The 24,555-nt window shown below is 37.0% G+C and overlaps 2 protein-coding genes across 6 annotated transcripts; both read right to left on the reverse strand.

Moving 5' to 3' along the window:
• Window positions 1-3,967: 3,967 nt before the first annotated feature.
• Window positions 3,968-18,095, reverse strand: prc1a (protein regulator of cytokinesis 1a). 4 transcript variants are annotated; one of them, XM_067379636.1, is made up of 15 exons: window positions 17,956-18,095; window positions 13,972-14,104; window positions 13,768-13,890; window positions 13,423-13,656; window positions 12,301-12,471; window positions 11,799-11,948; window positions 11,564-11,711; window positions 9,907-10,043; window positions 9,716-9,811; window positions 9,484-9,630; window positions 9,268-9,378; window positions 8,295-8,393; window positions 8,046-8,204; window positions 7,924-7,949; window positions 3,968-4,563 (listed from the first exon to the last, which is right to left on the reverse strand). In XM_067379636.1, the coding sequence occupies exons 1-15, from the start codon at window positions 17,964-17,966 to the stop codon at window positions 4,518-4,520; spliced, it is 1,791 nt and encodes a 596-aa protein (XP_067235737.1). In that variant the 5' UTR covers window positions 17,967-18,095; the 3' UTR covers window positions 3,968-4,517. The 4 variants fall into 4 exon arrangements, with proteins under 4 accessions (XP_067235737.1, XP_067235739.1, XP_067235736.1 ...); XM_067379635.1 differs by having other exon boundaries at window positions 3,970-4,563; window positions 7,924-7,952; XM_067379639.1 differs by lacking the exon at window positions 17,956-18,095 and adding an exon at window positions 17,019-17,230 and having other exon boundaries at window positions 3,970-4,563; window positions 7,924-7,952.
• A 233-nt stretch (window positions 18,096-18,328) lies between these two features.
• On the reverse strand, window positions 18,329-24,120 carry ubap1la (ubiquitin associated protein 1-like a). 2 transcript variants are annotated; one of them, XM_067379641.1, is made up of 6 exons: window positions 23,755-24,120; window positions 21,745-21,877; window positions 20,992-21,654; window positions 20,744-20,911; window positions 20,563-20,664; window positions 18,329-18,968 (listed from the first exon to the last, which is right to left on the reverse strand). In XM_067379641.1, the coding sequence occupies exons 2-6, from the start codon at window positions 21,874-21,876 to the stop codon at window positions 18,834-18,836; spliced, it is 1,200 nt and encodes a 399-aa protein (XP_067235742.1). In that variant the 5' UTR covers window position 21,877; window positions 23,755-24,120; the 3' UTR covers window positions 18,329-18,833. The 2 variants fall into 2 exon arrangements, with proteins under 2 accessions (XP_067235742.1, XP_067235741.1); XM_067379640.1 differs by having other exon boundaries at window positions 18,330-18,968; window positions 21,745-21,880.
• Between the last annotated feature and the right edge of the window lie 435 nt (window positions 24,121-24,555).

Consider the following 24,555-nt stretch of genomic DNA (forward strand, 5'->3'; position numbering starts at 1 on the left):
ATGAAGCAAGGGTGTAGAGTTACATTCAAGCTGTTTAAACTCTTAAATGCTGTTTCGCCAATCATTCGTACATATTCGAGTCTTTATCAACCCGGATCTATATCTAACACGGAAGGATCTCTACCTGTCGCGATAATAAAAAACTCCTCTGATATTAGAGTAACAATTACAGAAGAATAAAATAAATCATATTTTGTTACCTTTTGGAGCTTGAAAGGGTTCAGTTTGAGCAGATTTTTTCATCATCACTGTCTTCGTCAGAGCTCATTTCCCAGTAAATTCAGCAAATAATAGGCTAGTTTTATGTTTGAGGGCACGAATATGAGCCCATTCGCGATCTCAAACATATTCTCAAAACTTTTTGCTTATTCTTTCGTTTCTTGTCTGAATGAATTGTCACTTCATTGTTGTGTATCAGACATTGCCACCTTGTGGAATAAAGGTAAATTGCACTTATTCCATCTAAAATTCAATTATTGTTGTGCAGAAAAAATATACTTACACTGATGCAAGTATATTTTTTTACAAAAAATGAGTACAAAAATAGGCATTCTTTTTTTATAATTTTATGATTTTTTTCTTGTTATATTCTTTATATTGAGGAATACCAAGAAGGTTGATGTCTAACTTTAAAAATGAAAGAGGAGGAGGGTATTGAATGACGTCCCGGGTCACTAAAGACCCGAGGTATGCATTTAAGTGTTAAGGCATGACAATTTTTTTTTTTTTTTCACAGGAAAACCGTTTATCGTTTTGTTAATCATATATATTCAATTTATGCCATTCGTTGTTTAATGGAAAAAGAGGACATTTTGTGTAGGTCTACTAAGGAAAAAAGAAAAAAATCAGAGAAAATAATGACATGATTTTGGGTGAATTATCCCTTTAAAGATCTCTATCTTTCATAAACCCCTAAAGTCACAGTTAATATTCTGTAAAGAGCATCTAAACTGATTCTAAAAAGCTTTAAAAAACAAATTGATTTTCTTCTGAAAGCCACTCCACTAACAAGGACTGAAATTCCAGGAGGCCCAAACCATCCGCGGCCAGCGAAACTAAATCACTAGAGCTAATCAAGATGCTTTAAACGATCCTGTGGCACTAATCATTCAGATATGATTGTTTTCCAGCGGACAGCGCTGCATTCAGAGCGGATGAAATAGTGTCGGTGATCAGAAGCGTGCTGCGGGCGGATGGAGGGGCTCGAGTCTGCACTGTCAGCTACTCTCGTGCAGGACTGAAGGAAGCGAACACTAATAAATCAACCGTCCTTTTAATCTCCAGAATGACTCATTATAATAACACTTTCACTGAAACACGAGAAGCTGCCCGCAGGATAACCTCTCTGGAGAAAGGACCCACACACCTTACAACTCCACCAAAACAACTGACACAAAATATGAACAACGACAAACCACAATAGACACGTTAACTAGAGACTAAAGACGTACAAAACACCTCAGACACACAAAAATGACGCACAACAGACACAAAAGTGTCCAAAAACACTCACAAAAGACATGGCACATTCAGCACAAAACAAACATTTCATTTCGCAGCTGTTTTACAGGGGCTGCAGTGTGTTTTATTTGCCCCTTGGGTGTTAAATTAATGCCCCCATCAGAGGAGGGTCCATCATGATCACCATAACAACCACCCGCGGGCACGCGCACTGCATCAGCACGTGAACGGTGCCGAACTTCGAGTTCCACATCGAAGCGAAACCAACAGGCAGAAATAGGCAACATGACAATAATTCAGCACATGTGTGTCTGAAATACATAAAGCACACTAATAAATTAGATATGCATATAGGATAACTCATTGTGCAGCATATGCACGTGAAATATGAGCGCTCATGTGTTCTTACCTTCAGCAGTGTCTGTTTCTCCCTCTCCTGCTCGCGCACACTTTCATCCATCAATTAACGCGCATTACAGCATCAGACGCACGTGCAGGATTCGATCACATCTGACGCGCGCGCGTTTAGATCAGATCTGAACTGAAGTGTGTCTGGGTTTTCCTCTGCGCATGATGAAGATCTGAATGCAGGAGTCCCACCCCTGCAATGCAACTTCAGCACCAACACACACGCACGCGCAATAATAGAAAATGAAGGGGGCTAGTTGTCACACTGAAATATTCTCAGGGACGACACTAGTGTCTTGGCTGCAAAAAGAGCTAGTGAACATTTCCACCATTATTACCCAAGAAAAAGACACAGCTCATTGAACAAACGTCAGCGGCACTACACGGGGTAGGAACCTGCCATTAAACAAATGATTATACTTAAACAGCAAATGTGTCATAATACAAAAAAAACATGGAAAACATTATTTTGGCAATCAAATATTGCAATTAATAAGTACAATATTTATATAAACAATATATTTGTCCTTAGAACAGCTCTTCTTTAGCACTCTACCTTCATTTGATATAGTGGTATTTTATTTTGTTGGACAAAATTAGCGAAAATGTTTTAATTTATATCGCGAGTTCGGACAGAACGATAGATAGATGATTATAAACACATTCGTGTGCTATGGTATTTTAATTGGTACTCTAGGCCTACTTCTATAGTATTTGAGTGTCTCACACGCCCCCAGTGGCCATAAATAAGAACAACATCAACAAGTTGAAGAAAACAGTAAAACTATTTGCGTTGAAAGTTTACGATAATAAATGACAACAAGCACCAGTTTGCAACAATAAGCACCACCGGAAGTCTTTAAGGTGTTGTGCCGTAAGACCTTCGTTCATCTTCGGAACACAAATTAAGACATTTTAGTTGAAATCCGATGGCTCAGTGAGGACATTTCCTCTCTCAAGATCCATTAAAGTACTAAAAACATATTTAAATCAGGTCAATATTAATATTATAAAGCGACGAGAATATTTTTGGTGCGCCAAAAAAACAAAATAACGACTTATATAGTGATGGCCGATTAAAAAAAACCTGCTTCAGTAATCATGATTCGGATCGCATGTCAAACCGCCAAACTGCTGAAATCACGTGACTTTGGCGCTCCGAACAGCTGATTCGACACAAAAGATTCATAACGCTCTGATGCTTCCTGAAGCAGTGTTTTGAAATCGGCCATCACTAAATTGTTTTGGGGTTTTTTTGGCGCACCAAAAATATTCTCATCGCTTTATAATATTAATATTGAACCACTGGACTCACATGAACTAATTAAAATTTGTTTTTAGTACATTTATGGATCTTGAGAGAGGAAATGTCATTGCTGTCAATAGAGGCCTCACTGAGCCATCGGATTTCAACAAAAATATCTTAATTTGTGTTCCGAAGATGAACGAAGGTCTTACAGGTGTGGAACGGCGTGAGTAATAAATTACATTATTTTCATTTTTGGGTGAACTAACTCTTTAAGATTAGGCAATCAGCGACATCAACGAGGGGGTAATAATATGGCAGGGGGTCGAAATTCGGCACAACACCTGCATCCAAGACCAAGCCTGCATCTCAATGTATTCTAAATAGTATGTTACATTAGTAAAATTAAATACTATTTAGGGTGGATATATGCACATCGGGATGCAGAGCAAGTCCTATATCTGTTTGAATGGCGAAATCCTGAAATCTCAGAAACTGCTTGGCAAACTCACAATTAAATAATATATTTTAAATCAGCAACAAAATCTGACAAACTATCCCATAAATGTTGTTTCATATGCTCAAATAGTGTTAAAAGCGCTTTCCAGGCTAGACGAGCCAAATGCACATGCAGTCCTATAGCGCGAGTCTCAGATTTAGCAAAGCTTCTAACGGCCGCTGCAGTGACGCAATGACTTTATCAATCAGCGATTGGCTCTTTAAGACGGCGGGACATATTCCGCCGTATTGCACATTGCAGTTTCTTCGATTCATAACTAATAGGAGTGAACCGCCTTTGTATCTCTACATGGCTCTGCTTTATAGTCGGTCAGAAGATGTCCCACTACCATAATTCAAAATAATATTCTCCCATTTAAAATTATTATTTTTTTATTGTGTATCTTCAGTTCAACAGCTATTTAAGTTACTCTTCAGGTATAAATTATGAATAACAGACTTCCAAATGCGAGGTGTCCCCATGAAAAACATTTATTTACAGGATGCCAACTACAGTTAGCAGCAATTTTAGGAGTAATGCCAAGTAACTTAGTGTTGCTGTGCAATTACAGAAAATGAAGTCTAAAATGCCATCGTGATGTTAGTGTATAAAAGATAAAATCCATCTCAGAGCCCTAAGATCAGTGTTAAGAGAGTTTTTATAAAAACTGCAATAGTCAAACTCAGACAGAAAATCATTTGTTTGAAACTCAAAAGGAAAATTAAATAAAGGGAAAAAACAAGAGAAAAATTGTAAAAAAGCAGATAAAATATTTACAATTCTGCAACAAAGTCACAATGATTTACATTCAATATCTCCATAAAAGCTCTTTTGTCTTCATTTATGCCCATCAGTTCAGTCGAGCTGCTTCGATCCTCTGCGTTCAGTGTGTGATGGTGGAGTTCAGAACTCCAGTCTTGACGTTGGATTTAGCATTTGAGAGCTCCCGCTGTTGGCAAAAAACGCAAATCATTATTTTCTTATTTAATTCACGCGCCCTCATAATCTTTAATCAATATAACTTTCCCTCCCTCTTGCATCGACATCCTTTTCTTTGATGATGCGTTTACTGTCATGAGGGCGGGGCAACCTGTCACTCACATGAGATCCACCAACAGCAAACCACAACCATTCAATCTATTCCTGATGGACAAATCAAGTACTATCCTACTTTTTTTTTTTTTAATTTGAGAAACTGTTTCACCCAGATATCCGTCACAATACAGGGAAGAAAAGAATTTTGCAACTTTCGTTTCATGCCAGCTCTAAAGAGTTGAAGGAATAGTGATTGTTAAATAATTCAACATTCTTCCCAGCAAACCTGTAAATCCAGGAAACTAAGCTTAACAGAAAATACACATTTCAAATCTTTAAAGACCCAATGAAATGATCTTGACAACATTCAGCTTTTTAACCTGTTAACTGTCACCCACCTTGTCCTTTTTGAGCATATACAGGTGCTGGTCATATAATTAGAATATCGTGAAAAAGTTCATTTTTTTATTGTAAATTATTGAAACTTTCATTTACACTAGATTCCTTACATGTAAAGTAAAACATTTCAAAAGTTTTTTTTTTTTGGTTTAAATTTGTTGATTAGAGCGTACAGCTAATGAAAGTCCAAAATCCAGTATCTCAAAATATTAGAATATTTACATTTGAGTTTCATTAAATGACCATCCCTACAGTATAAATTCCGGGTATCTCTTGTTCTTTGAAACCACACTAATGGGGAAGACTGCTGACTTGACAATGGTCCAGGAGACAATCATTGACACCCTCCACAAAGAGAGTAAGTCACAGAAGGTCATTACTGAATGTGGTGGCTGTTTACAGAGTGATGTATCAAAGCTTATTAAATGCAAAGTTGACTAGAAGGAAGAAATTGGGTAGGCAAAGGTGCACGAGCAACAGGGATGACCACAAGCTTGAGAATACTGTCAAGTAAAGCCGATTCAGACACTTGGGAGAGCTTCACAATGAGTCGAATGAAGCTGGGGTCAGCGCATCAAGAGTCACCACACTCAGACATCTTCAGGAAAAGGACTAACAAGCCACTTCTGAAACAGAAATAACGTCCTGGGCTAAGGAGAAAAGAACTGGACAGTGAACAGTGGTCGAAAGTCCTCTTTTCATATAAAAGTAAATTTTGCATTTCATGTTGAAATCATGGTCCCAGAGTCTGAAGGAAGACTGGAGAGGCACAGAATCCAAGCAGCTTGGAGTCTAGTGTGAAGTTTCTGAAGTCAGTAATGATTTGGGGGGCCGTGACATCTGCTGGTGTTGGTCCATTGTGTTTTATCAAGTGCAAAGTCAATGCAGCCATCTTCCAGGAGATTTTGGAGCACTTTATGCTTCCATCTGCTGACAAGCTTTATGGAGATACTGATTTCCTTTTCCAGCAGGACTTTAGCACCTACCCACAGTGCAAAATCCACTTCCAAGTGGTTTGCTGACCATGATATTACTGTGTTTTATTGGCCAGCCAACATGCCTGACCCCTGAATCTATGGGATATTTTCAAGAGAAAGATGAGAAACAGTCGATCCAACAATATACAGATGATCTGAAGGCTCAATAGTGCCTCAGCAGTGCCACAGGCTGATCACTTCCATGCCACACTTCACTGATGCTGTAATTTGTGCTAGGAGCAAGTCATTTGCTGTAATATGTGCTGCCGACCAAGTATTGAGTGCACAAATGAACATACTTTAAAGAACTTGAACTTTTCTGTTTTGAAAATCCATTTTTTGATTGATCTTAGGAAATATTCTAATATTTTGAGATACTGGATTTTGGACTTTCATGAGCTGTACGCTCTAATCATCAAAAAAAAAAAAAAAAAAAAATTTGAAATGTTTTACTTTACATGTAGGGAATCTAGAATATATCAAAGTTTCATTTTTAAAAATAATTTACAATAAAAAAAAACTTTTTCTCAATATTCTAATGATGACCAGCACCTGTATTTGAAATTAAATGGTTGTAATTCATGCATTTTTTACAGAAGACACTCAACAGATTAATCGTAAACGTGAAAGCCTTCTGAAAGTGTATAAAAAAAAAAAAAAAAAAGGTAATACATTTAGTTTTTTTGTAAGTCCCTAAACATTTTCATTTTATACAAAACATAAATTTTTACAAAACAATTTAGACTAAAACTGCTAGAAAATAAAAGGCATAAATCTAACCAAGCAGTTGATGAAATTTGAAGTAACTATCAAAAATTTGACACTTGGCGCACTTTTTATTTAACGCATTTTCTCATATCACATATTTTAGCAATCATCATAAATTAGATATCATTCAAAAGCTTACAAACTCAATACATCCTATGCAAACTGTTTTGAAATTGGACATTCTGTTACCATGGAAATGGTATACTCATTTCTTTTAGCAGGCTCCTCCCCTAGTGGGCAGTGTCAGGTTTTCATATTACAAACTAGTTTATATTTAAAACTTTTTCGAATCTTGACAAAACACATCATCGGAAAGGTCTGAGTCACAAGGTTCCATATTTGGTGATTGTTTTGTGATAGAAGTGATATTTGGATAGAAATATCAGTATTTTTTACAGGAGAGTACATAAAAAAAAAAAAGACCCCCGTGGATATTTTTGGTACAACGCCTAAACAAAATCTAATGGGAACTTACATTTTTGTGATATCAACTTCAAATTTGGAACACAACTTAAGAGTAAATTATTTTTGATAAAATAAATATTTGATATAAAATATAAAATTTTTAGTACAGTACATTTGATTTACAGTAAATACAAACTTCCATAACTTTTTCATACTTTTATTTTTTATTCACTTCAGGAATAATCTGCTGAGTGTCTTCTTAAAAACAAGACTAACCATATGTCTATATTCCACAGCATTCTTGAATTACAACCATTTAGGTTTGGACAGTGCATTTTCATGTCTATGCTCAAAAAGGGGCTGACAGTTAAAGTACTGTTTTCATGGTAACCCAACATCTAATTTCAAGCTTGAACGATACCCAATTTATGATGATTACTAAAATATGTGACAGGGAAAAAAGGCAATAAAGCACTCCACATCACCGGCTACCAGGTCACTGACAGGTCACTTAACAGGATAAACCACATGAATGCCACAAAACTTCAAATTTCATGAGGTCTTTAAAAACAGCTGATTGGATTTCAGTTGTGCTTGTCATTCTCCAAGTGCTCACTTCACTGTTAGAAGCTGAAAGCGCACACAGACCCTCCTCTGTTAGTCGGGTTAGGTGAGAAGAGTGTGTGTTAGTGTGATGGACAGTGAATGTTCTTAGACATACAGACCTGGACGCTGCAGTGGATTCAGAATCCTTCTATAACAGAAGGCAGAATAAGCACACAGGGATCACTCGATTACATCTGCTGCCTGTGTGTCTAGACTGCTAACGGTAAGATAATGAACTTACTGCAAACTCTGAGTAGGAGGAGGCCACGGACGTGATGGAGTAGTTTCTGTGAGGGCTGGCGGTCATCGTGCGCAAAGCTCCGCTCAGATGAGAAATATTTTCCTTATTCCTCTCCAGACCACGGGGGGTTCGGCCACGAGCAGGTGTTCGCGCACCCAACTAGTGGAGAAGCAGTTTACAATTTTATTGACGATAATAGAAATGAAAGTATAATATATTTATACAGTGCTTAAAAACAGCATAACTCACCTTGCTAGAGGAAAGGGGCGGTCTCATTGAAGGGGTGGAGCATATGGAACGGAGTGTCGTGTTGGGGGTGGAGCTACACATGCTGGAGGTGGAGATCAGCTAAAAAAAAAACAAAAAAAAAAAACATAAATGGTGTGCTTTTTTAAAAAAAAAAAATGAAAATCAAAAGCACAACAGATTTTTGATCAATTTTTAAATATTGTGTAATATTGTATAATTATAATGAAATTATAAACTTTAAATATATATATTTTTATATTTATAATGCATATATAATTTATCTATAAAATAGTTTATTACTGTAATATTTTAAATTAATCTTTTTAATGTGTATTTATTATATGCATATTTTACAAAAAATACAGAAATACATCAATTTTAAACATTGGATAATATTATATACATATTTATGTATATAAAATATATTGTATATATAATTTTATAATAAAATATATGTAAAATGACAAATTTTCTGTATTAAAACATTTATAATGGATATATTGAGCTATAAAATATTAACTGTAATATTATTAAATTATTAAAATGTTAATATTAAATTCTTATTTTAATATATATTATGTATTAATATTTTAATAAATTAATACTATAATATTATATTACATTCTAGTAAATTAAAGTAATATATTACATTTAAATTAATATAAATAAGTATGCATACACGCAAAAAAAGATATATATATAGTAAAATAAAATACAGGAATATTATAAATAATCAATTAATTTCAGTAATTTTATGTATGCATTTAGTGTACATTTGATATTATGAAATTATTTTGTAATATATTACATATTTATTTTATCTGCATTATATCTAGTATTAGTTTCCCTACTATTGATATTAGCATTAGGGGAAATTATAAATGTACATTTTTTTAATAACTATAGAAGCATTTAAATTTAACATTTGATAAACTTAATCTGTCATCAATTGGTACACATATTCCATCAGTACCTTGCGTGTTTTGCTAGGTGTCGGGGTTCCGGCGATTCTCCTCTTGGTTGGGGTTCTGATGACGGTGCCGTACAGCAGATCTTCCTCCGTCTGCTTTAATTTCTTCATTTGCTGCAAAGTACAAACATCATGTCAGAATGATCCAGAACTTCTGAGTAATTATAGATCAAATTAACAATGTCAGGAGGAGTAATTTCAAGAAGAAACCATTCATACCCGTTCCTGTTTTTCTCTCTCTTTCTCCATACGGTGTTGATCCCACTGGTCTTCCACATACTGCAGGAACGCCTGTCCGTTCACACGGAACTCCTTACAGTGCGCCGCTTCCCACTGGTCAATCTGAGACTTCAGACTCTTCTCCAGCTGAACAATCAAACAAAACAAGGACATATTAGCATACAAGCCATTCCAGTCAAACATCAGAGTTTACTTAAAGAGCAGCTCAAACCTTCGGCAAACTCTTCTGCAGGTCGACTCTCTGTTTCTCCTCCTTCAGCAGGTTTCCTCCTCTGTTGTTAAAGCGAGACGGGTCTGTGGCTTTTTTCTGGAGAAAGACGAGCAATCATAATCAGATTTAATTTCAGAAGGCTTTTTAATAGGTTTAGGAATCTTTTCAGAAGATTTCCTGTGATTCCTCACCTCCAGCTCCTGATAGAGAGTCCAGTTGCTGCTCCAGGTGGAAACGGCGTCGTACAGCTCACCATGTTCTGTGTAATCATGCTTCAGTCGTTCCAACTCCAGCTCATGTTCACGCAACACCTCCTCGTCCAGATCGTCTAACAGCACAAAACAACATCAAACATCATCCAGTCTCTGTGTACCTAACACATTACAAGCTACAGCTAAATCCCAATTAACATAAAACCTTTACTATTCAGATTAAAGCATTAGTTCACCCAAAAATGAAATTTCTGTAATTAATTACTCACCCTCATGTCGTTCAACACCCGTAAGACCTTCGTTCATCTTCAGAACACAAATTAAGATATTTTTGATGAAATCCAAGGGTATCTGAACCACAACATAGGCAGAAATGTCACTTTTCAAGGTCCAGAAAAGTAGTAAAGACGCAGTTAAAATAGTCAACGTGACCACAGTGGTTCAACCCTAATGTTATGAAGCGACGAGAATACTTTGTGCGCAAAAGCAAAAAAAAAAAAAACTACTTTATTCAACAATTTTTCTCTTCCCTGTCAGTCACCTACACAGTTGACAAAGTAAACACAGTGCAGCGTTTCAGTTTACATTAGAACGCCGGCTCAGTATCGTCCAACACTGTTCAAGTGAGCAGCACAAGGTTTGCGTGCGATTCAGCCGGCCAATAATGAATCGCCGTTCTGATGTAGAACACAGAAGCACTGAACTGCATTTACACCATAAACGCTCTAAGAGACTGACAGAAAAGAGAAGAAATTGTTAAATCAAGTTATTTTTGTTTTGTTTTTGCAGACAAAAAGTATTTGTCACTTAATAACATTAAGGTTGAACCACTGCAGTCACATGAACTTTTTATCAATGTCTTTACTTCTTTTCTGGACCTCAAAAAGTGCAAGTGATGTTGCTACCTATGTGTGGTTCAGAAACCATCGTATTTCATCAAAAATATCTTAATTTGTGTTCTGAAGATGAATGAAGGTCTTACAGGTGTGAAACGGCATTAGAGAGTGTTAAAAGACAGAAATGTCATTTTTGGGTGAACTAACCCTTTGAAGTCGGCATGAAACGGACGTTTTTTTTTTTTGTTTTTTAAAGAAGAAAAAAAATTAGAGGGCGGGACTTGATTTTGTCCATTTAAAATTGATTAGATGGTTGTTGGTTTGCTATTGGTGGAGCTCATGTGAGTGACAGGTTGCCCCGCCCTCATGCCAGTAAACACCAGAGAAGAGATACAAGAGGGAGGGGAAGTTATTTTGATTAAAGATTACAAGGGCACATGAATTAAAAAAAAAGTAATGTGCACGGATAAATCATTTATAATAAATAACGCAATATTCCATAAACATTTTTTGATTTAATGGTGACTAAGATTAGGTTGGTCTCAAATTTCATACTATTTGCTTTCAAAGTACACATCCATGTTTTCGGGCTGATATTATCCACAAATTCTTTTGCTACACAATTGTATGCATGAGTGCAATGTGGTCTCAACATAAAATTTTAATAATCCCCCTCGATATCATCTTACTACATTCTCAAGTATGTACTTTCCCACCAGCAGCACAGCAGGTACTTTTTGTACTCTGAAGTATGCTAATTGGGATTCAGCCAAGTTCTTGAAAACGAGCCGTTAGCATACCACTGTGATAAGGAACGAAGGCTTGTCTCTGCTCCGGGCTGTAGTAACATTTCTCCCAAAACTTGACGATCTCTGATCGGATTGTGCGAATAACACGCTCAATGTTTTTCTTCTTCAGCTCCTCCAATCGCTGAAGCTCTGCCTGCAGCTGTGACACAGTGAGAAAGTGTTTTATAATTCCAGCAGAAGCTCAAGACGAAACAACATGACCTACTTTGGTGACATGTGTACTTACTGCGTTCAGTCTGCTCTTTGTGCTAGTGCGGCTGTTTTGCATCAGACCCTCTCTTTCTTCCACAGGAATCTGCAACATCTCCCACAATTCCTCAATACGGCTATGGATGGACACACACAGTGCTTCACTTTCAGCTTTACGGCTCTCCAGCTGAAATACAACACACACACACACACACCATTAACCAGTGACATTTCACCTACTGACACTGAAAACCAAACATTGGCATAATAAGGTTCCCTTTATTTTAAGGTGTCCTTGTATTTATACATTTAAATACGGTGTAAAATTAATTAACAACATATACATTTACTTAACAGTAGGGTTAGGATTAGATGCATATATTATGCATAATTTACTGTTAATACTTTATAGTAAGTACATGTAACATTATAAATGTCTTTGCGGTTACTTTTGGTCAATTTAATGCATCCTTGCTGAATAAAAATGCAAATAAATAATTCATAGGAACGGCTGAATGAATTGTGTGAAGAGTGTGTACCTGCCGCAGTAACACTTTAAGTGAGCTGATGTTTTCCACAGAGAGGCAGAAAGCGTCTTCATCCTCACACACAGCGTCCTTCTCAAAGGTTGTGTCAGGATGCTGCTCCAAATCCTCCATCAACACTGTGATCTGGCGCTTCATTTCCACAAACTCGGCATGACGACGCTCCTGTAAACACACACAAGCACACTTCCTGTAACCATTCTGGATATATTTTCACATTCAGAGAGGCAAACTACCAGTATACACTAGCGGACAAAAGTTTGGAATAAATATGATTTTTGAATATATGTAACTCCCGTGACGCAAATCTGAATTTTCAGCATTACTTCAGTGTCACATTATCCTCCAGAAATCCTTCAAATATGCTGATTTGGTCCTCATTTGTCATCAATTATTATTAAAGTGGACCTATAATGCCCCTTTCACAAGATGTAATATCAGTCTCTGGTGTCTCCAGAATGTGTCTGTGAAGTTTCAGCTCAAAATCCCCCACAGATAATTTATTATAGCTTGTCAAATTTGCCCCTATTTGGGTGTGAGCAAAACACGCCATTTTTGTGTGTGTCCCTTTAAATGCAAATGAGCTGCTGCTCCCGCCCCCTTTCCAGAAGAGGGCGGAGCTTTAACAGCTCAACAACAACAAAGCTGGAGAATCTCACACAGACAAAATGAGGATTGTCAGTAACGGTGTTCAGCCTTACATTGATCAAACCGCCATATTCCAGAAGCCAGTCATTATAGTTAATAAAGTTATATATATATATATATATATATATTTATTTTTTTTGTACAAAAATGCATCGCTTCGCTTCACAAGGCCTTTATTAACCCCTTGAGCCGTATGGATTACTTTTATGATTGATGGATGTATTTTTTTGGGCTTCAAAATATTGAGCCCCAATTACTGCCATTATAAAGCTTGAATATTTTTAAATAGGTCTCAGATTGTGTACGTCTCAAAGAAGATAGTTATAAACACCTAGGATTGCTTGAGGGTGAGTAAATCATGGGATAATTTTCATTTTTGTGTGAACTATCCCTGTAATATTGTGTATTACATACCACTTCACATACTAAAAAAAAAAAACAGTATAAAGTGCTACTCAGCTATTTTACCTTCTCCTGGTTGCGGGCGTTGATGTGTTCCCTGTAGTTCTGCAGCTGCTGTTGTGACGGCACTCGTTCAGGATGGATGGGGAAGAGGTCATCACACAGGACATCACACAGATCTTGATCCTGCTGAATCAGAGACTTCAGCTCGCTCTGACGCCCACTCTTCTCCTTCAGCATCATCTTGACCTGCGTACGGAGATCCTTCTCCAACTGCAGCATCGTAAGACCGTCTTCCTCCTGCCAAACATGCAAAATCTCCAATCTGATTGACTGGCTTTACAGAGCATCTGGGAGTTTGAGGGCACCGGTTTTTACCCAAGACTTCATGCTGACAAACAAAACACTCACCTGACACTCCTGCACCTGAAGTTCATCACACAGGCTGGCCACCTCTTTCCTGCATGCTTCAATACTGCTCATCAAGCGTTTCTTCAAGCCCTCCTCCTCTGCGATCATCATGTCCAGCAGGTTCTGAAATCACAATGAAGATTTCACATTGAATCGGTGTCGTCACTCTCCAGTCGATGAGAACCTCACATGACCCGAACTGACCTTGATGTGCATGTGAACAGCGTCCGTGCGCTGCAGCCTCTGGTCCTCTGGGATGCCGATCTCCTCCCAGATGTCCTTCAGCTCACCAAGAGCATTGTTGAGATATGAGACAGACTGTGCAGCGTGGATCTCACTGAAATCACACACATTCAGATTTACACAACTACGTCCTGTTATCTTAGATGCCATTTAAAGGGTCGGATGTCAGACAAATGTAATACCGTAAAAACTTGAGTCTTATTCTTATGGATGAATAAATGATCAAATCAACAGCATTACTCTGCTATTATACTTATTAAATTTATGTACTGCTATTGGAAAAGGGCTTGTTCAGATTATTTATAAAAAAACAATTTGTATTAGTAAATGATCACTAAAAATGTGCAACATTATTGATTGCTGACTGTATTATTGATTAATATTTTCCCCCCAATAAGAGCAGAATTATAATTTGTATCAATAACTGATCTTTAAGAATGTGCAGCATTATATATTGCTGCATAATTATTGATTATCATTGCTATTACAAGAAAAAGGCTTCACAGGGTTTATAAATTAGCAGAATAATCATTTTTATTAATAAATTACCATTAAAATGCACAGCATTATCGGTCTTTGTCAGGTGACGTCACACTCGTGAAAACCGAAGTGCATTATGGGTGTCGCCGCCATTTGTGAGGTATCCAAACAATCTCTGTATCAGTGTAGAGTTGTTTCTTCTTTGGCTTCTTTTCATTGTAAAAATGGCACACTTTTGTTGTGTGAAAAGCTACAATAATATGTCCCACGATAGAAAAATGTCAAAAACTTTACTACGAGATTAGATTTAGTCGGTTTCCTACTTGAAAAAAGGCTGTACGGAGAGTATGTAGAGGCAGTAACAGAGGCGCCGGATCGCATGGGTTGCCGCGGTGAGACGCAAAACATCACTTTCGTCAATATATCTCCATTCACGTATGCTTGCTCATTTTCACAATGGTGAGTTAGAGATTTCTGTTTTCTAAAGTAGCAAACGTTATAGCAACGCATTGTTTGGATTTTATGTGCTATGAAACAATAGTCAATTTAAACTGAATCCCTTTACTTGAATATGTCTACATTTTTTTTTCTTAATTTTGCTAAGGCATTTTTATTTGATATACTTAAGGTACGACATTTTTGCTCTGTATCCATATGCTGATTCTAATTTTCTGACTACTTTTTACAGCGGTGGTCTTATGTTATGTAGCTAAAAACCTTCTGATTTCATTGCAGATCAGCCTGCTTAAAGATTATGGAGACTGACCCAACTGGACACCATCCCTCCCTACATTAAGGCCACATCAGCATTAAACACAGGCTGTGTCTCAATCAGCTCCCTAGTTCAGTAGTTAGGGAACTGATCAGGAGAGCTCAGAGCTGATTGAGATGCACACACAGACACTAAGTAAGGAAAAACAATGCAGTCAGCTACTTGGGTAAAGTTGGTTTTATATTCGCACATTCAGACTTCTGATAAATTCAGACTTTCCAATAAATATGCAATAAATTAACGTTTGCGAATTTTAAGCAGCGACATGATATTGACAACCGACGATTGTCAACTTACTACATTTTTCACAGTCGATCAAAATAGGCAAGTATTGTTTAATGGCATATTTACTTGTGAATGTCCAATGTAGTGTGATTAACAAGGCTATTGAATACGGATGTCCGAATTTGTGAATATAAAACCAACTTTACCCAAGTCAGTCAGCTGACACTATGGTCCATCAGGCTGGAGAAAGTGATCATCTTCACACTGAGAAGATGCAGGAGGCTGGAGGAGATGGTGATCTGCATGTGCAGAAGTAAACCGACTTGATATGTACAGGATGTCTGATGTTTGTTTTGGAGATGATGATGTTAATGTACTATACGTGTCTGCCAAACCTGGGAACCTTTATGGCGTTATTACAATTATTATTATTTTTTTTTTGGTGCCTCTGATTCCAGACGCAACAAATACAAATTTCAAATGCTTTTGTGAACCTTAATGTACCTCAGATTTGATCTGCCTGCACAACACTTCTCATGTTTCCCCTGAGACCGTATACAGAACATTCAATGAAACTGTTGTTTCATATGTGTCATATCTATATGCAAACCTGAAGCTTTCAGCTGTATGGGCAGACAGAGATGATTTGCACAGAAATATGTCTCCTTTGTTTAAATACAGAGTAGCAGAGATTATTGACTGTTTTGAGATTTTCACAGAGAAACCATCCAATCTGACAGCGCATGTTTGAATCTTTTGTAGAATTGTAGTGTAAAAATGTACTTATGCTTTATCCAGTCTTGCATGAACAATAAAGCATGCATAATTACATTTTTCATGCTGATTTGTAGATTTATTTTATGAGTTCACAGGTATATGCACTTATAGTATTAACAGGATAATTACTAATATACACAATCTGTAAACCAGATATTTAACTTGCACGACATATCTTTGTTTTTATTATTATGAAGGCCTTTTGAAGAAAAAAAAAAAAAAAAAAGACCCATAATGTCATTGACCCAGACAGCACAGAGGTAGATGGAGGACAATAATTTACAAATTATTTTGGCTCTAAAAGGTATACTATATCAGAATGTACTATAATAAAATACACTATTAAATTCTACATACATCTCTGATGATGCCTTGTTTATTGGAACAATGTCTATCGTGTTAAATACTGGTTTATGTACTTAATGCAATAAAGAAAAAAATGCATGAAAAAGGGGTAGTATTAGTTCAAAATTCTTCCTGATGACAACACTAAACCATCCTTAATCAGGCACTTATGATATACAGTTAACACAACATCATCATCATTATCGTTTACTACTGTGTTATCGCAGTCCTTCCTTCAGAATATAAATAAATCCTGCACCCAGCGATTAGTGAAATGTTGTGGGTTTCGAGATATTTATAGTTTTTAAATTGTTCACGTATATGCGTTTATACCATAAACAAGATAGTTTACAATATTTAAGTATGATGATTTAGGTAGCAATGCGGGGTCAGCAGCAGTCCAACTTACTGCAGTCAGTTCGTACTGATCTGTTATGAATGGATGACGATTTCTCCAAATAACGGTCCCTGGCATCTTTGGTGAGTTTATCGCGATATGACATTTTAACATTTTTCTTGTGCTTCTTCATTTTTGCGAGTTATTTGCTTGTTATCTCAACTCGCGTAATCTCTTTCATTATCACAGTCAGCAGGGATACCACAAATATGGCGCCGCGGTGACGTCACACACAACAAAATCACGTGTCTGACAAAGACCGATTGAGTGCGGTCTAAATTATTGAACAATAAAATCATTATTCAATAATGTCAGAATTATTGATTATCATCAGAATTATTACAATGTTTATAAATATAAGCAGAATAATCACTTTTATTTATAAATCATCATTAAAAATGTGTATCATTATTGATTGCCATCAGAATTATTGAACATTAAAATCATTACATTTTCCAATAATATCAGATTTATTTATTATCATTGCTAATGATGGAAAAGAGCTTTACAATGATTATAAATAAGGAGAATAATGTGACATTATTGATTGCGGTCTGTATTGCCGAATAATAAAATCATAATTTCCAATAATAGCATAATTATTAGCATTGCTATTACTAAAAAGGCTTTTTTGATTTGACTAAAAAAAGCTTTATTGATTGTTGTAAGTTATATTATTGAATAATGAAATGATTATATTTTCCAATATCATCAGAATTACTGCTAATACTGAAAAGGACGTTAAAATACGCAGTATTTTCATAAATGACATGCTAATGCTATATCCATTTGTAATTTTAAATCAAACTAAAATCACTCAAATATAGATACTTTTGCCGGAATTATGACTTTCAGTAAAACATTAGCATCGGAAACTAAAGCTAAAACACAACACACGGTTATACTAATCTCCATATAAACACATCCAGCTTCAAATTCTCGCTCTTACCTCTTCCTCATCCTGTCCTTCGCCGCAGATCTCCGATGAGATTTATTCGATCGATAAATTATATTTTGACACTTCTTAACTTTGTTTTACGCTTAATTTCACGATCTATCCGACGCTGGGTTTGAACCGCTGACTAAAAATTCAAACGCCGCACCGATACGCCTCTGCTCTCTGATTGGTCGAGACCAAGCGAGACAACTACGTCATATGAATATTCCAGCACACTGATTGGCTGACAGTTCAAGCCAGCTGACTGACCAGTTAAACCAGAAGTACTGATGAATGACGCTGTTGATTTCAGAACCTTTAATCAGCAGAAGTGAATGTAATCAAACCGTGATTATTGATTAATAAGTGATACTATTTGATAACGTTTATTTTATTAAATTTTTAACATGTAGAATACAATCATGAAACTAATCTATTGATGCAGAATAAAAGACAATAGAGTGTTTAATTAACTGTCCCAGCTCTTCTCAAAATATGTAGTGATTAATCTTCATGATGAACTCGAGCTATGGTTCTCATCATCTAGGCGATTAATATTTGCTACAGTTAAACACGTGACATTGACATAATAAACAATAAGCATTAAACAGGATCTCTTCTCCATGAAAGACTGAAGTATTAAAGCTGCAAAGAATTCATTCTTTCAGATAAATCTGTATGTATTTATACATTAATTTATGGAGCTGAAGATAGAGATTCATTAATTCATTAATGTATTTAAAGACTGATTCACATGTAGCTGGTGATTCATTTACAGTTTCATTTTTGGTGATGAGGAGTCATTAGAATTTGTTCATTCCATCATTCATGCTGAAGCTCTGGGTTATTTCATTCATGGAGGTGGCGATTTGTTCACATCTTGTGGTTTCTCAGCCGCTCCGGGTCATGAGCTCCTCCAGGGCTCTCTCTTTATGGTTCTCATGCACCAGCAGAACTTCTTTAATAGTGCTCTGCTGGAAACCCATCTCACAGAACTGAGCCAGCAGAAACAGGAACTCTGAAGCCTGAGAAAAGAAAAAAAAAAGTCAAGTTTTACAGTTACTATATCAGGTTGGTGAATTTGATCTGCTAAATACTGGTTTGAGGGGTGTTTTGTGTGCTAGTTGCTGATTGATTGAGTGTTTATAGCACTAAATACTGGTTTGAGGGGTGTTTTGTGTGCTAAATGCCGATTTATTGAGAGTTTATAGCATTAAACACTGGTTTGAGGGGTGTTTCGTGTGCTGGATGCCGATTAGATGAGTGTTTAGAGCACTAAATACTGGTTTGAAGGGTGTTTCGTGTGCTGGATGCCGATTAGATGAGTGTTTAGAGCACTAAACACTGGTTGGAGGGGTGTTTCGTGTGCTGGATGCCGATTGAGTGTTCAGAGCACTAAATACTGGTTTTAGGGGTGTTTTGTGCGCTGGATGCCAATTGATTGTTTATAGCACTAAATACTGGTTTGAGGGGTGTTTTGTGTGCTAGTTGCTGATTGATTGAGTGTTTATAGCACTAAATACTGGTTTGAGGGGTGTTTTGTGTGCTGGATGCCAATTGATTGTTTATAGCACTAAATACTGGTTTGAGGGGTGTTTTGTGTGCTAAATGCCGATTTATTGAGAGTTTATAGCATTAAACACTGGTTTGAGGGGTGTTTCGTGTGCTGGATGCCGATTAGATGAGTGTTTAGAGCACTAAACACTGGTTGGAGGGGTGTTTCGTGTGCTGGATGCCGATTGAGTGTTCAGAGCACTAAATACTGGTTTTAGGGGTGTTTTGTGCGCTGGATGCCAATTGATTGAGTGTTTATAGTGCTAAATACTGGTTTGAGGGGTGTTTTGTGTGCTAGTTGCTGATTGATTGAGTCTTTATAGCACTAAATACTGGTTTGAGGGGTGTTTTGTGAGCTGGATGCCAATTGATTGTTAAAGCACTAAATACTGGTTTGAGGGGTGTTTTGTGTGCTAGTTGCTGATTGATTGAGTGTTTATAGCACTAAATACTGGTTTGAGGGGTGTTTTGTGTGCTAGTTGCTGATTGATTGAGTGTTTATAGCACTAAATACTGGTTTGAGGGGCGTTTTGTGTGCTGGATGCCAATTGATTGTTTATAGCACTAAATACTGGTTTGAGGGGTGTTTTGTGTGCTAGTTGCTGATTGATTGAGTGTTTATAGCACTAAATACTGGTTTGAGGGTGTTTTGTGTGCTAGATGCTGATTAGATGAGTGTTTATAGCACTAAATACTGGTTTGAGGGGTGTTTTGTGTGCTAGATGCTGATTAGATGAGTGTTTATAGCACTAAATACTGGTTTGAGGGGTGTTTTGTGTGCTAGTTGCTGATTGATTGAGTGTTTATAGCACTAAATACTGGTTTGAGGGCTTTTGTGTGCTAGATGCTGATTAGATGAGTGTTTATAGCACTAAACACTGGTTTGAGGGGTGTTTTGTGTGCTGGAAGCTGATTAGATGAGTGTTTAGAGCACTAAATACTGGTTTGAGGGGTGTTTTGTGCCCTGAATGCCAATTGGTTGAGTGTTTGGAGCGCTATATGCTCATTTGAGGGGTGTTTTGTGTGCTGGATGCAGATTGGCTGAGTGTTTTTTCCAGGTCTCACTTTGCTCTCACAGTTCTGGAACATCTCCAAAGCTTCTTCCACCTGAGTCTTCTCATAACCCAGCCGACAGAGACGATCACATGAAGTCAGGTAACTCAAAATCTGGAGGAAATAAATAAAGCATTAAAGACAGAATGTGTTTTTATATTGTGTGCGTTTGCGTGCAGTGTGTGTGTGTTACCTGATCAAGGCTCTTGGGTCCTGTCCTCTGCAGTGCTAGTATGGCAGTGCGCATTGTGTATCCTTGTTGTGTAACGGCTTCAAGAAGATCCCTTTCCTCTTGACTCAAAGCACACAGCAAGTCCGCTGGAGCGTCCTGCAGCCCTGCAGACGTCCGTGGGCGCACACCCTAAAACGCACCAGTAGCAACACATCAGCTCAACAATAATCCTAAATAAAATTTATGGATCAACGGCGTGTGTATATTACATTTGAGGCGGGTTTCTGAGGCCTGGCTGAGGGTAGCGGTCCTGCGGACGAGGGTCTCTGCTGTAGGAGGGTAAGTGAGTTCCGCCGCCCGCTGTTTCTCATTACGACAGGTTTCCTGCGGGGGGCTCTGGAGCCGTGAGGACTGCCCTGCGGCGTCTGGCTGAGGGCACAGGGGACAGGCTTCCGTATGTCTTTTAGAGAGGAGGCGGAGCTTGGTCGGGCCTTGTGGATTGGAGGGGCGCAGGAAGGGGCGGGGCGAGGGGTGGAGACTCGGTGGGTCTGACGAACAGAACATCGCAGGCACTGCGAGCCGGAGCTCTTCGGTCTTTCTTTGCAACGAGCATCATCCTCCTCAGTAGACGAGCTCTCGTCATCGGAGCCACCCTCGGAATCCGTATCTGCGATGAGGAACTGGACCGCTCGCAGTGGGCGGGGCCTATGTGAGTCAGCAGCGCTGAGGCTTAAGCTGCGGGGACGTGGGCCCAGTTCCCAAAATTCTGCACTTCTGATGCGCACCATACGGCTCTGCTGTGGGCTGCTGAACATCAGCCAAAATGGTGGGCAAGTGGGGGACACACTCGGGGGCGCTTTTTTGGCCTTCCTGTTCTTCCGCTGCTGTTCTCCCAATACAGCCATGATCCGTTTCTCCAGAGTGAATGAATACTGCCGAATAGGACAACATGTGAGCATTAAGAGAAAGAAGATCCTACAGATTGTAAAGCATTATTTATGAGTCTTATGTTGCATTCTTACCTTTGTTTCACGCAGTATTTGAACACAATCTGGGATCTTTACTTCAGGAGCTGTGACCGGCTCTTTCTGACCCAACTGTATCTCCACAGAGTCCAGCGCGACTTTAAACGGAACCTCATCCAGACTACACATTCTGCTGACATGCACAAACAGTTTATATTTATTTAAATCAGTACCTCAGTGTAGTTCATTTATACCAACCCTCAGTATTTTTGTTACTCAATATTTCTATCAATGGCATATTTTTGCCTCTTTGTCGCCATCTCTGTTTGAAACCTGCAATTGCAGTTATTTGTGGAATTATCATCTTTACGTGGGTTGTGTATTGGCATGAGCTGAATGTTTGTTCAGTCACCACACCGGTGGATACTGTACAGGTATTTTTACAGATTGTAGTCTTGGAAGTATGACCAAAATAAGAAAATGTCATATGAACAGGAACAAATCTGTCACTTTTTAGACTGAGAACTGAAAAAAAAAACATTACAATAAATCATGCTACCAATGCTGATTAAATCTAACAATCGCTTAGCTAGGATCACGTCAAATTATTATTATTGTTATACTTTGTTCTCAAATTGTTAACAAAATCAGCATTGCGTGACGTGTATTTAGTGTGTATTAGCATTACATGTAGATTTCTGTAGTCTAATCTCTAACGTTAATTTGTCATACCATACGCCATCAGAATGATACATTTAATTATTCCAGCTGCTGTGAGAAAAGGCTATAAATGATCCGACACCTGCAGTATCCTCACATGACATAGCTGGGACTCCTTCTTTATGTAAACAGACGTGACGTAATGATGCAAAGACGAATGGCTGCATGCTCAAAATTCCTGTGCCAGTACCACTCGAATTATAAAACATTATTACAAGCTTACCGTTGTGAATCGGGCTAAGGTAAGGAAATAGTTTTGAACACTGCCACAAATTGATTTTGGATAATTTTTAACCAAGAAAGCCTGCAACTTTGAGCATAAAGATCCTATGTTTTTTATGAGCGCTATTACAAATGATTAATAACCTATTATGGAAACACCATTAATCTAGCATGGAAAAGTGTTAGCTTTGAACACATTAAATTAATGTATCCAACAATAGGAGCTTTTGGCTGCCTCAAACCGTCATGAAAAAACAATTAAAATCATACAATGTCATAATAATAATACCAGTGTTAGGTAAGTTACTCTAAAAAAGTAATTAATTACTAGCTACTAATTACATCTTCAACAGTTTTGTTAGATTAATTACTCTGTCTAAAATGCATTGCATTATTTATTGCTAATTATTTTATGAATTCCATATCAACATCGAGCAGTTGAACAATACGAGGACAGACATAAAACTTCTCTTTTAATTTTCAAACAAACAAACAAACAAAAAATGCTTGGACTGAACAAAGCATTTAAAGGGGGAAGGTTACATTAAAAGCATTAAATATGTTAAATACACTATTGTTTTATATAGACTATATTTAAAGTATTACATCAAAAGTAACTAATTGAATTGCAGAAATTATTAGAGTAATCCCTTACTTTATTTTAGTAAAAATGGCAGTAATTACTTAGTAATGCATTACACCCAACATTGAATACTACTAATAATATGATACTCACTTCACTTCATTTTAGTAAAAACTTAAAATAGTAGCTAAAAAAAATAATGTTTATCATTTTATTTAAATGTATATATTTATAATAAAATAATTTAAGATTTTGATATGAAATACTACTACTAACAGTTAATTAAAAGTTTTATAAAATTACATAACTTAAATGACAAAAACTTATAATTTAAGATTTTGCAATGTAATAATGATAAAATGATGCTCAATCACTGTAGTAAAACCTTTTATATTATTAACTAATTTAAATGACAAAAATATATAATTTAACCATATATTATTATATATAATTATTTAACAATCATAATGTTTTGTCCAATGCAACCAACTGTAATCTGTATATTAGTATTGATTACAGGACATTAAATGAAAGCGTCTTACCTGCAGTGTTTGTAAGTGTGTGTGAGTTGAAGGATGTGTGTATCGTATGTTCCTCGGTTGCACAGTGTACTAATCAGGTTCACGTGTGCATAATAACAGAAGCACGATGTCCCTGATGAATCAACACAGGCTTACACATACAAACAGCATCAGGCTTACACACTGACTCACACAATAATCCTTTCATATCCTGTTGGGACAAACACACATCATCATCGTGTTCCTTTCCATTTCTCACATGATGTGCTAAAGATACTAAGAGGTTTTAAACTCTTTCTCCAATAGATACCAGGAACCGTGATGCTGTTTATGCAATATGTTATCAGAAGTGTGAAGATTCTCAATGCGGTATTGTAGTGTTTGTTGTTTACTCGACGTGAATCTGAAAAAGGCATCAGGAGATGACGCACACTTCATGAGCTTGAAGTGTTGGGCTATATGTACAAACAGGGATGGTTTATGTGGTTTGTGTCGCCCTCTACTGGCCCTAAACTAAAACAGCAGGATTATTTTGTTTTCTGACAAGTATGACGGTCATTTGCAGTTCCCAGTGCATTAAAACAAAAAAAGTTATACGTATGTTTAGTAAATTTGATAAAAGTAGGCTACTATAAAACATATAGCATTTATAATGAATAACAAGAAAGTAGTCTTTCTATAAAACCACACAAGTCTTGTTTAAAAACATATTCATAGTTTTATTATGAGCAGTTAACTCAGTAATGTAGCGCTAAATACCATGAGATATGCAGTTGTAGGTAAAAAGCAGTTCTGTGAAATCATCACTGGCAATAAACATTT

Source organism: Chanodichthys erythropterus, chromosome 24, assembly GCF_024489055.1.
Source record: "Chanodichthys erythropterus isolate Z2021 chromosome 24, ASM2448905v1, whole genome shotgun sequence".
NCBI lineage: Eukaryota > Metazoa > Chordata > Actinopteri > Cypriniformes > Xenocyprididae > Chanodichthys > Chanodichthys erythropterus.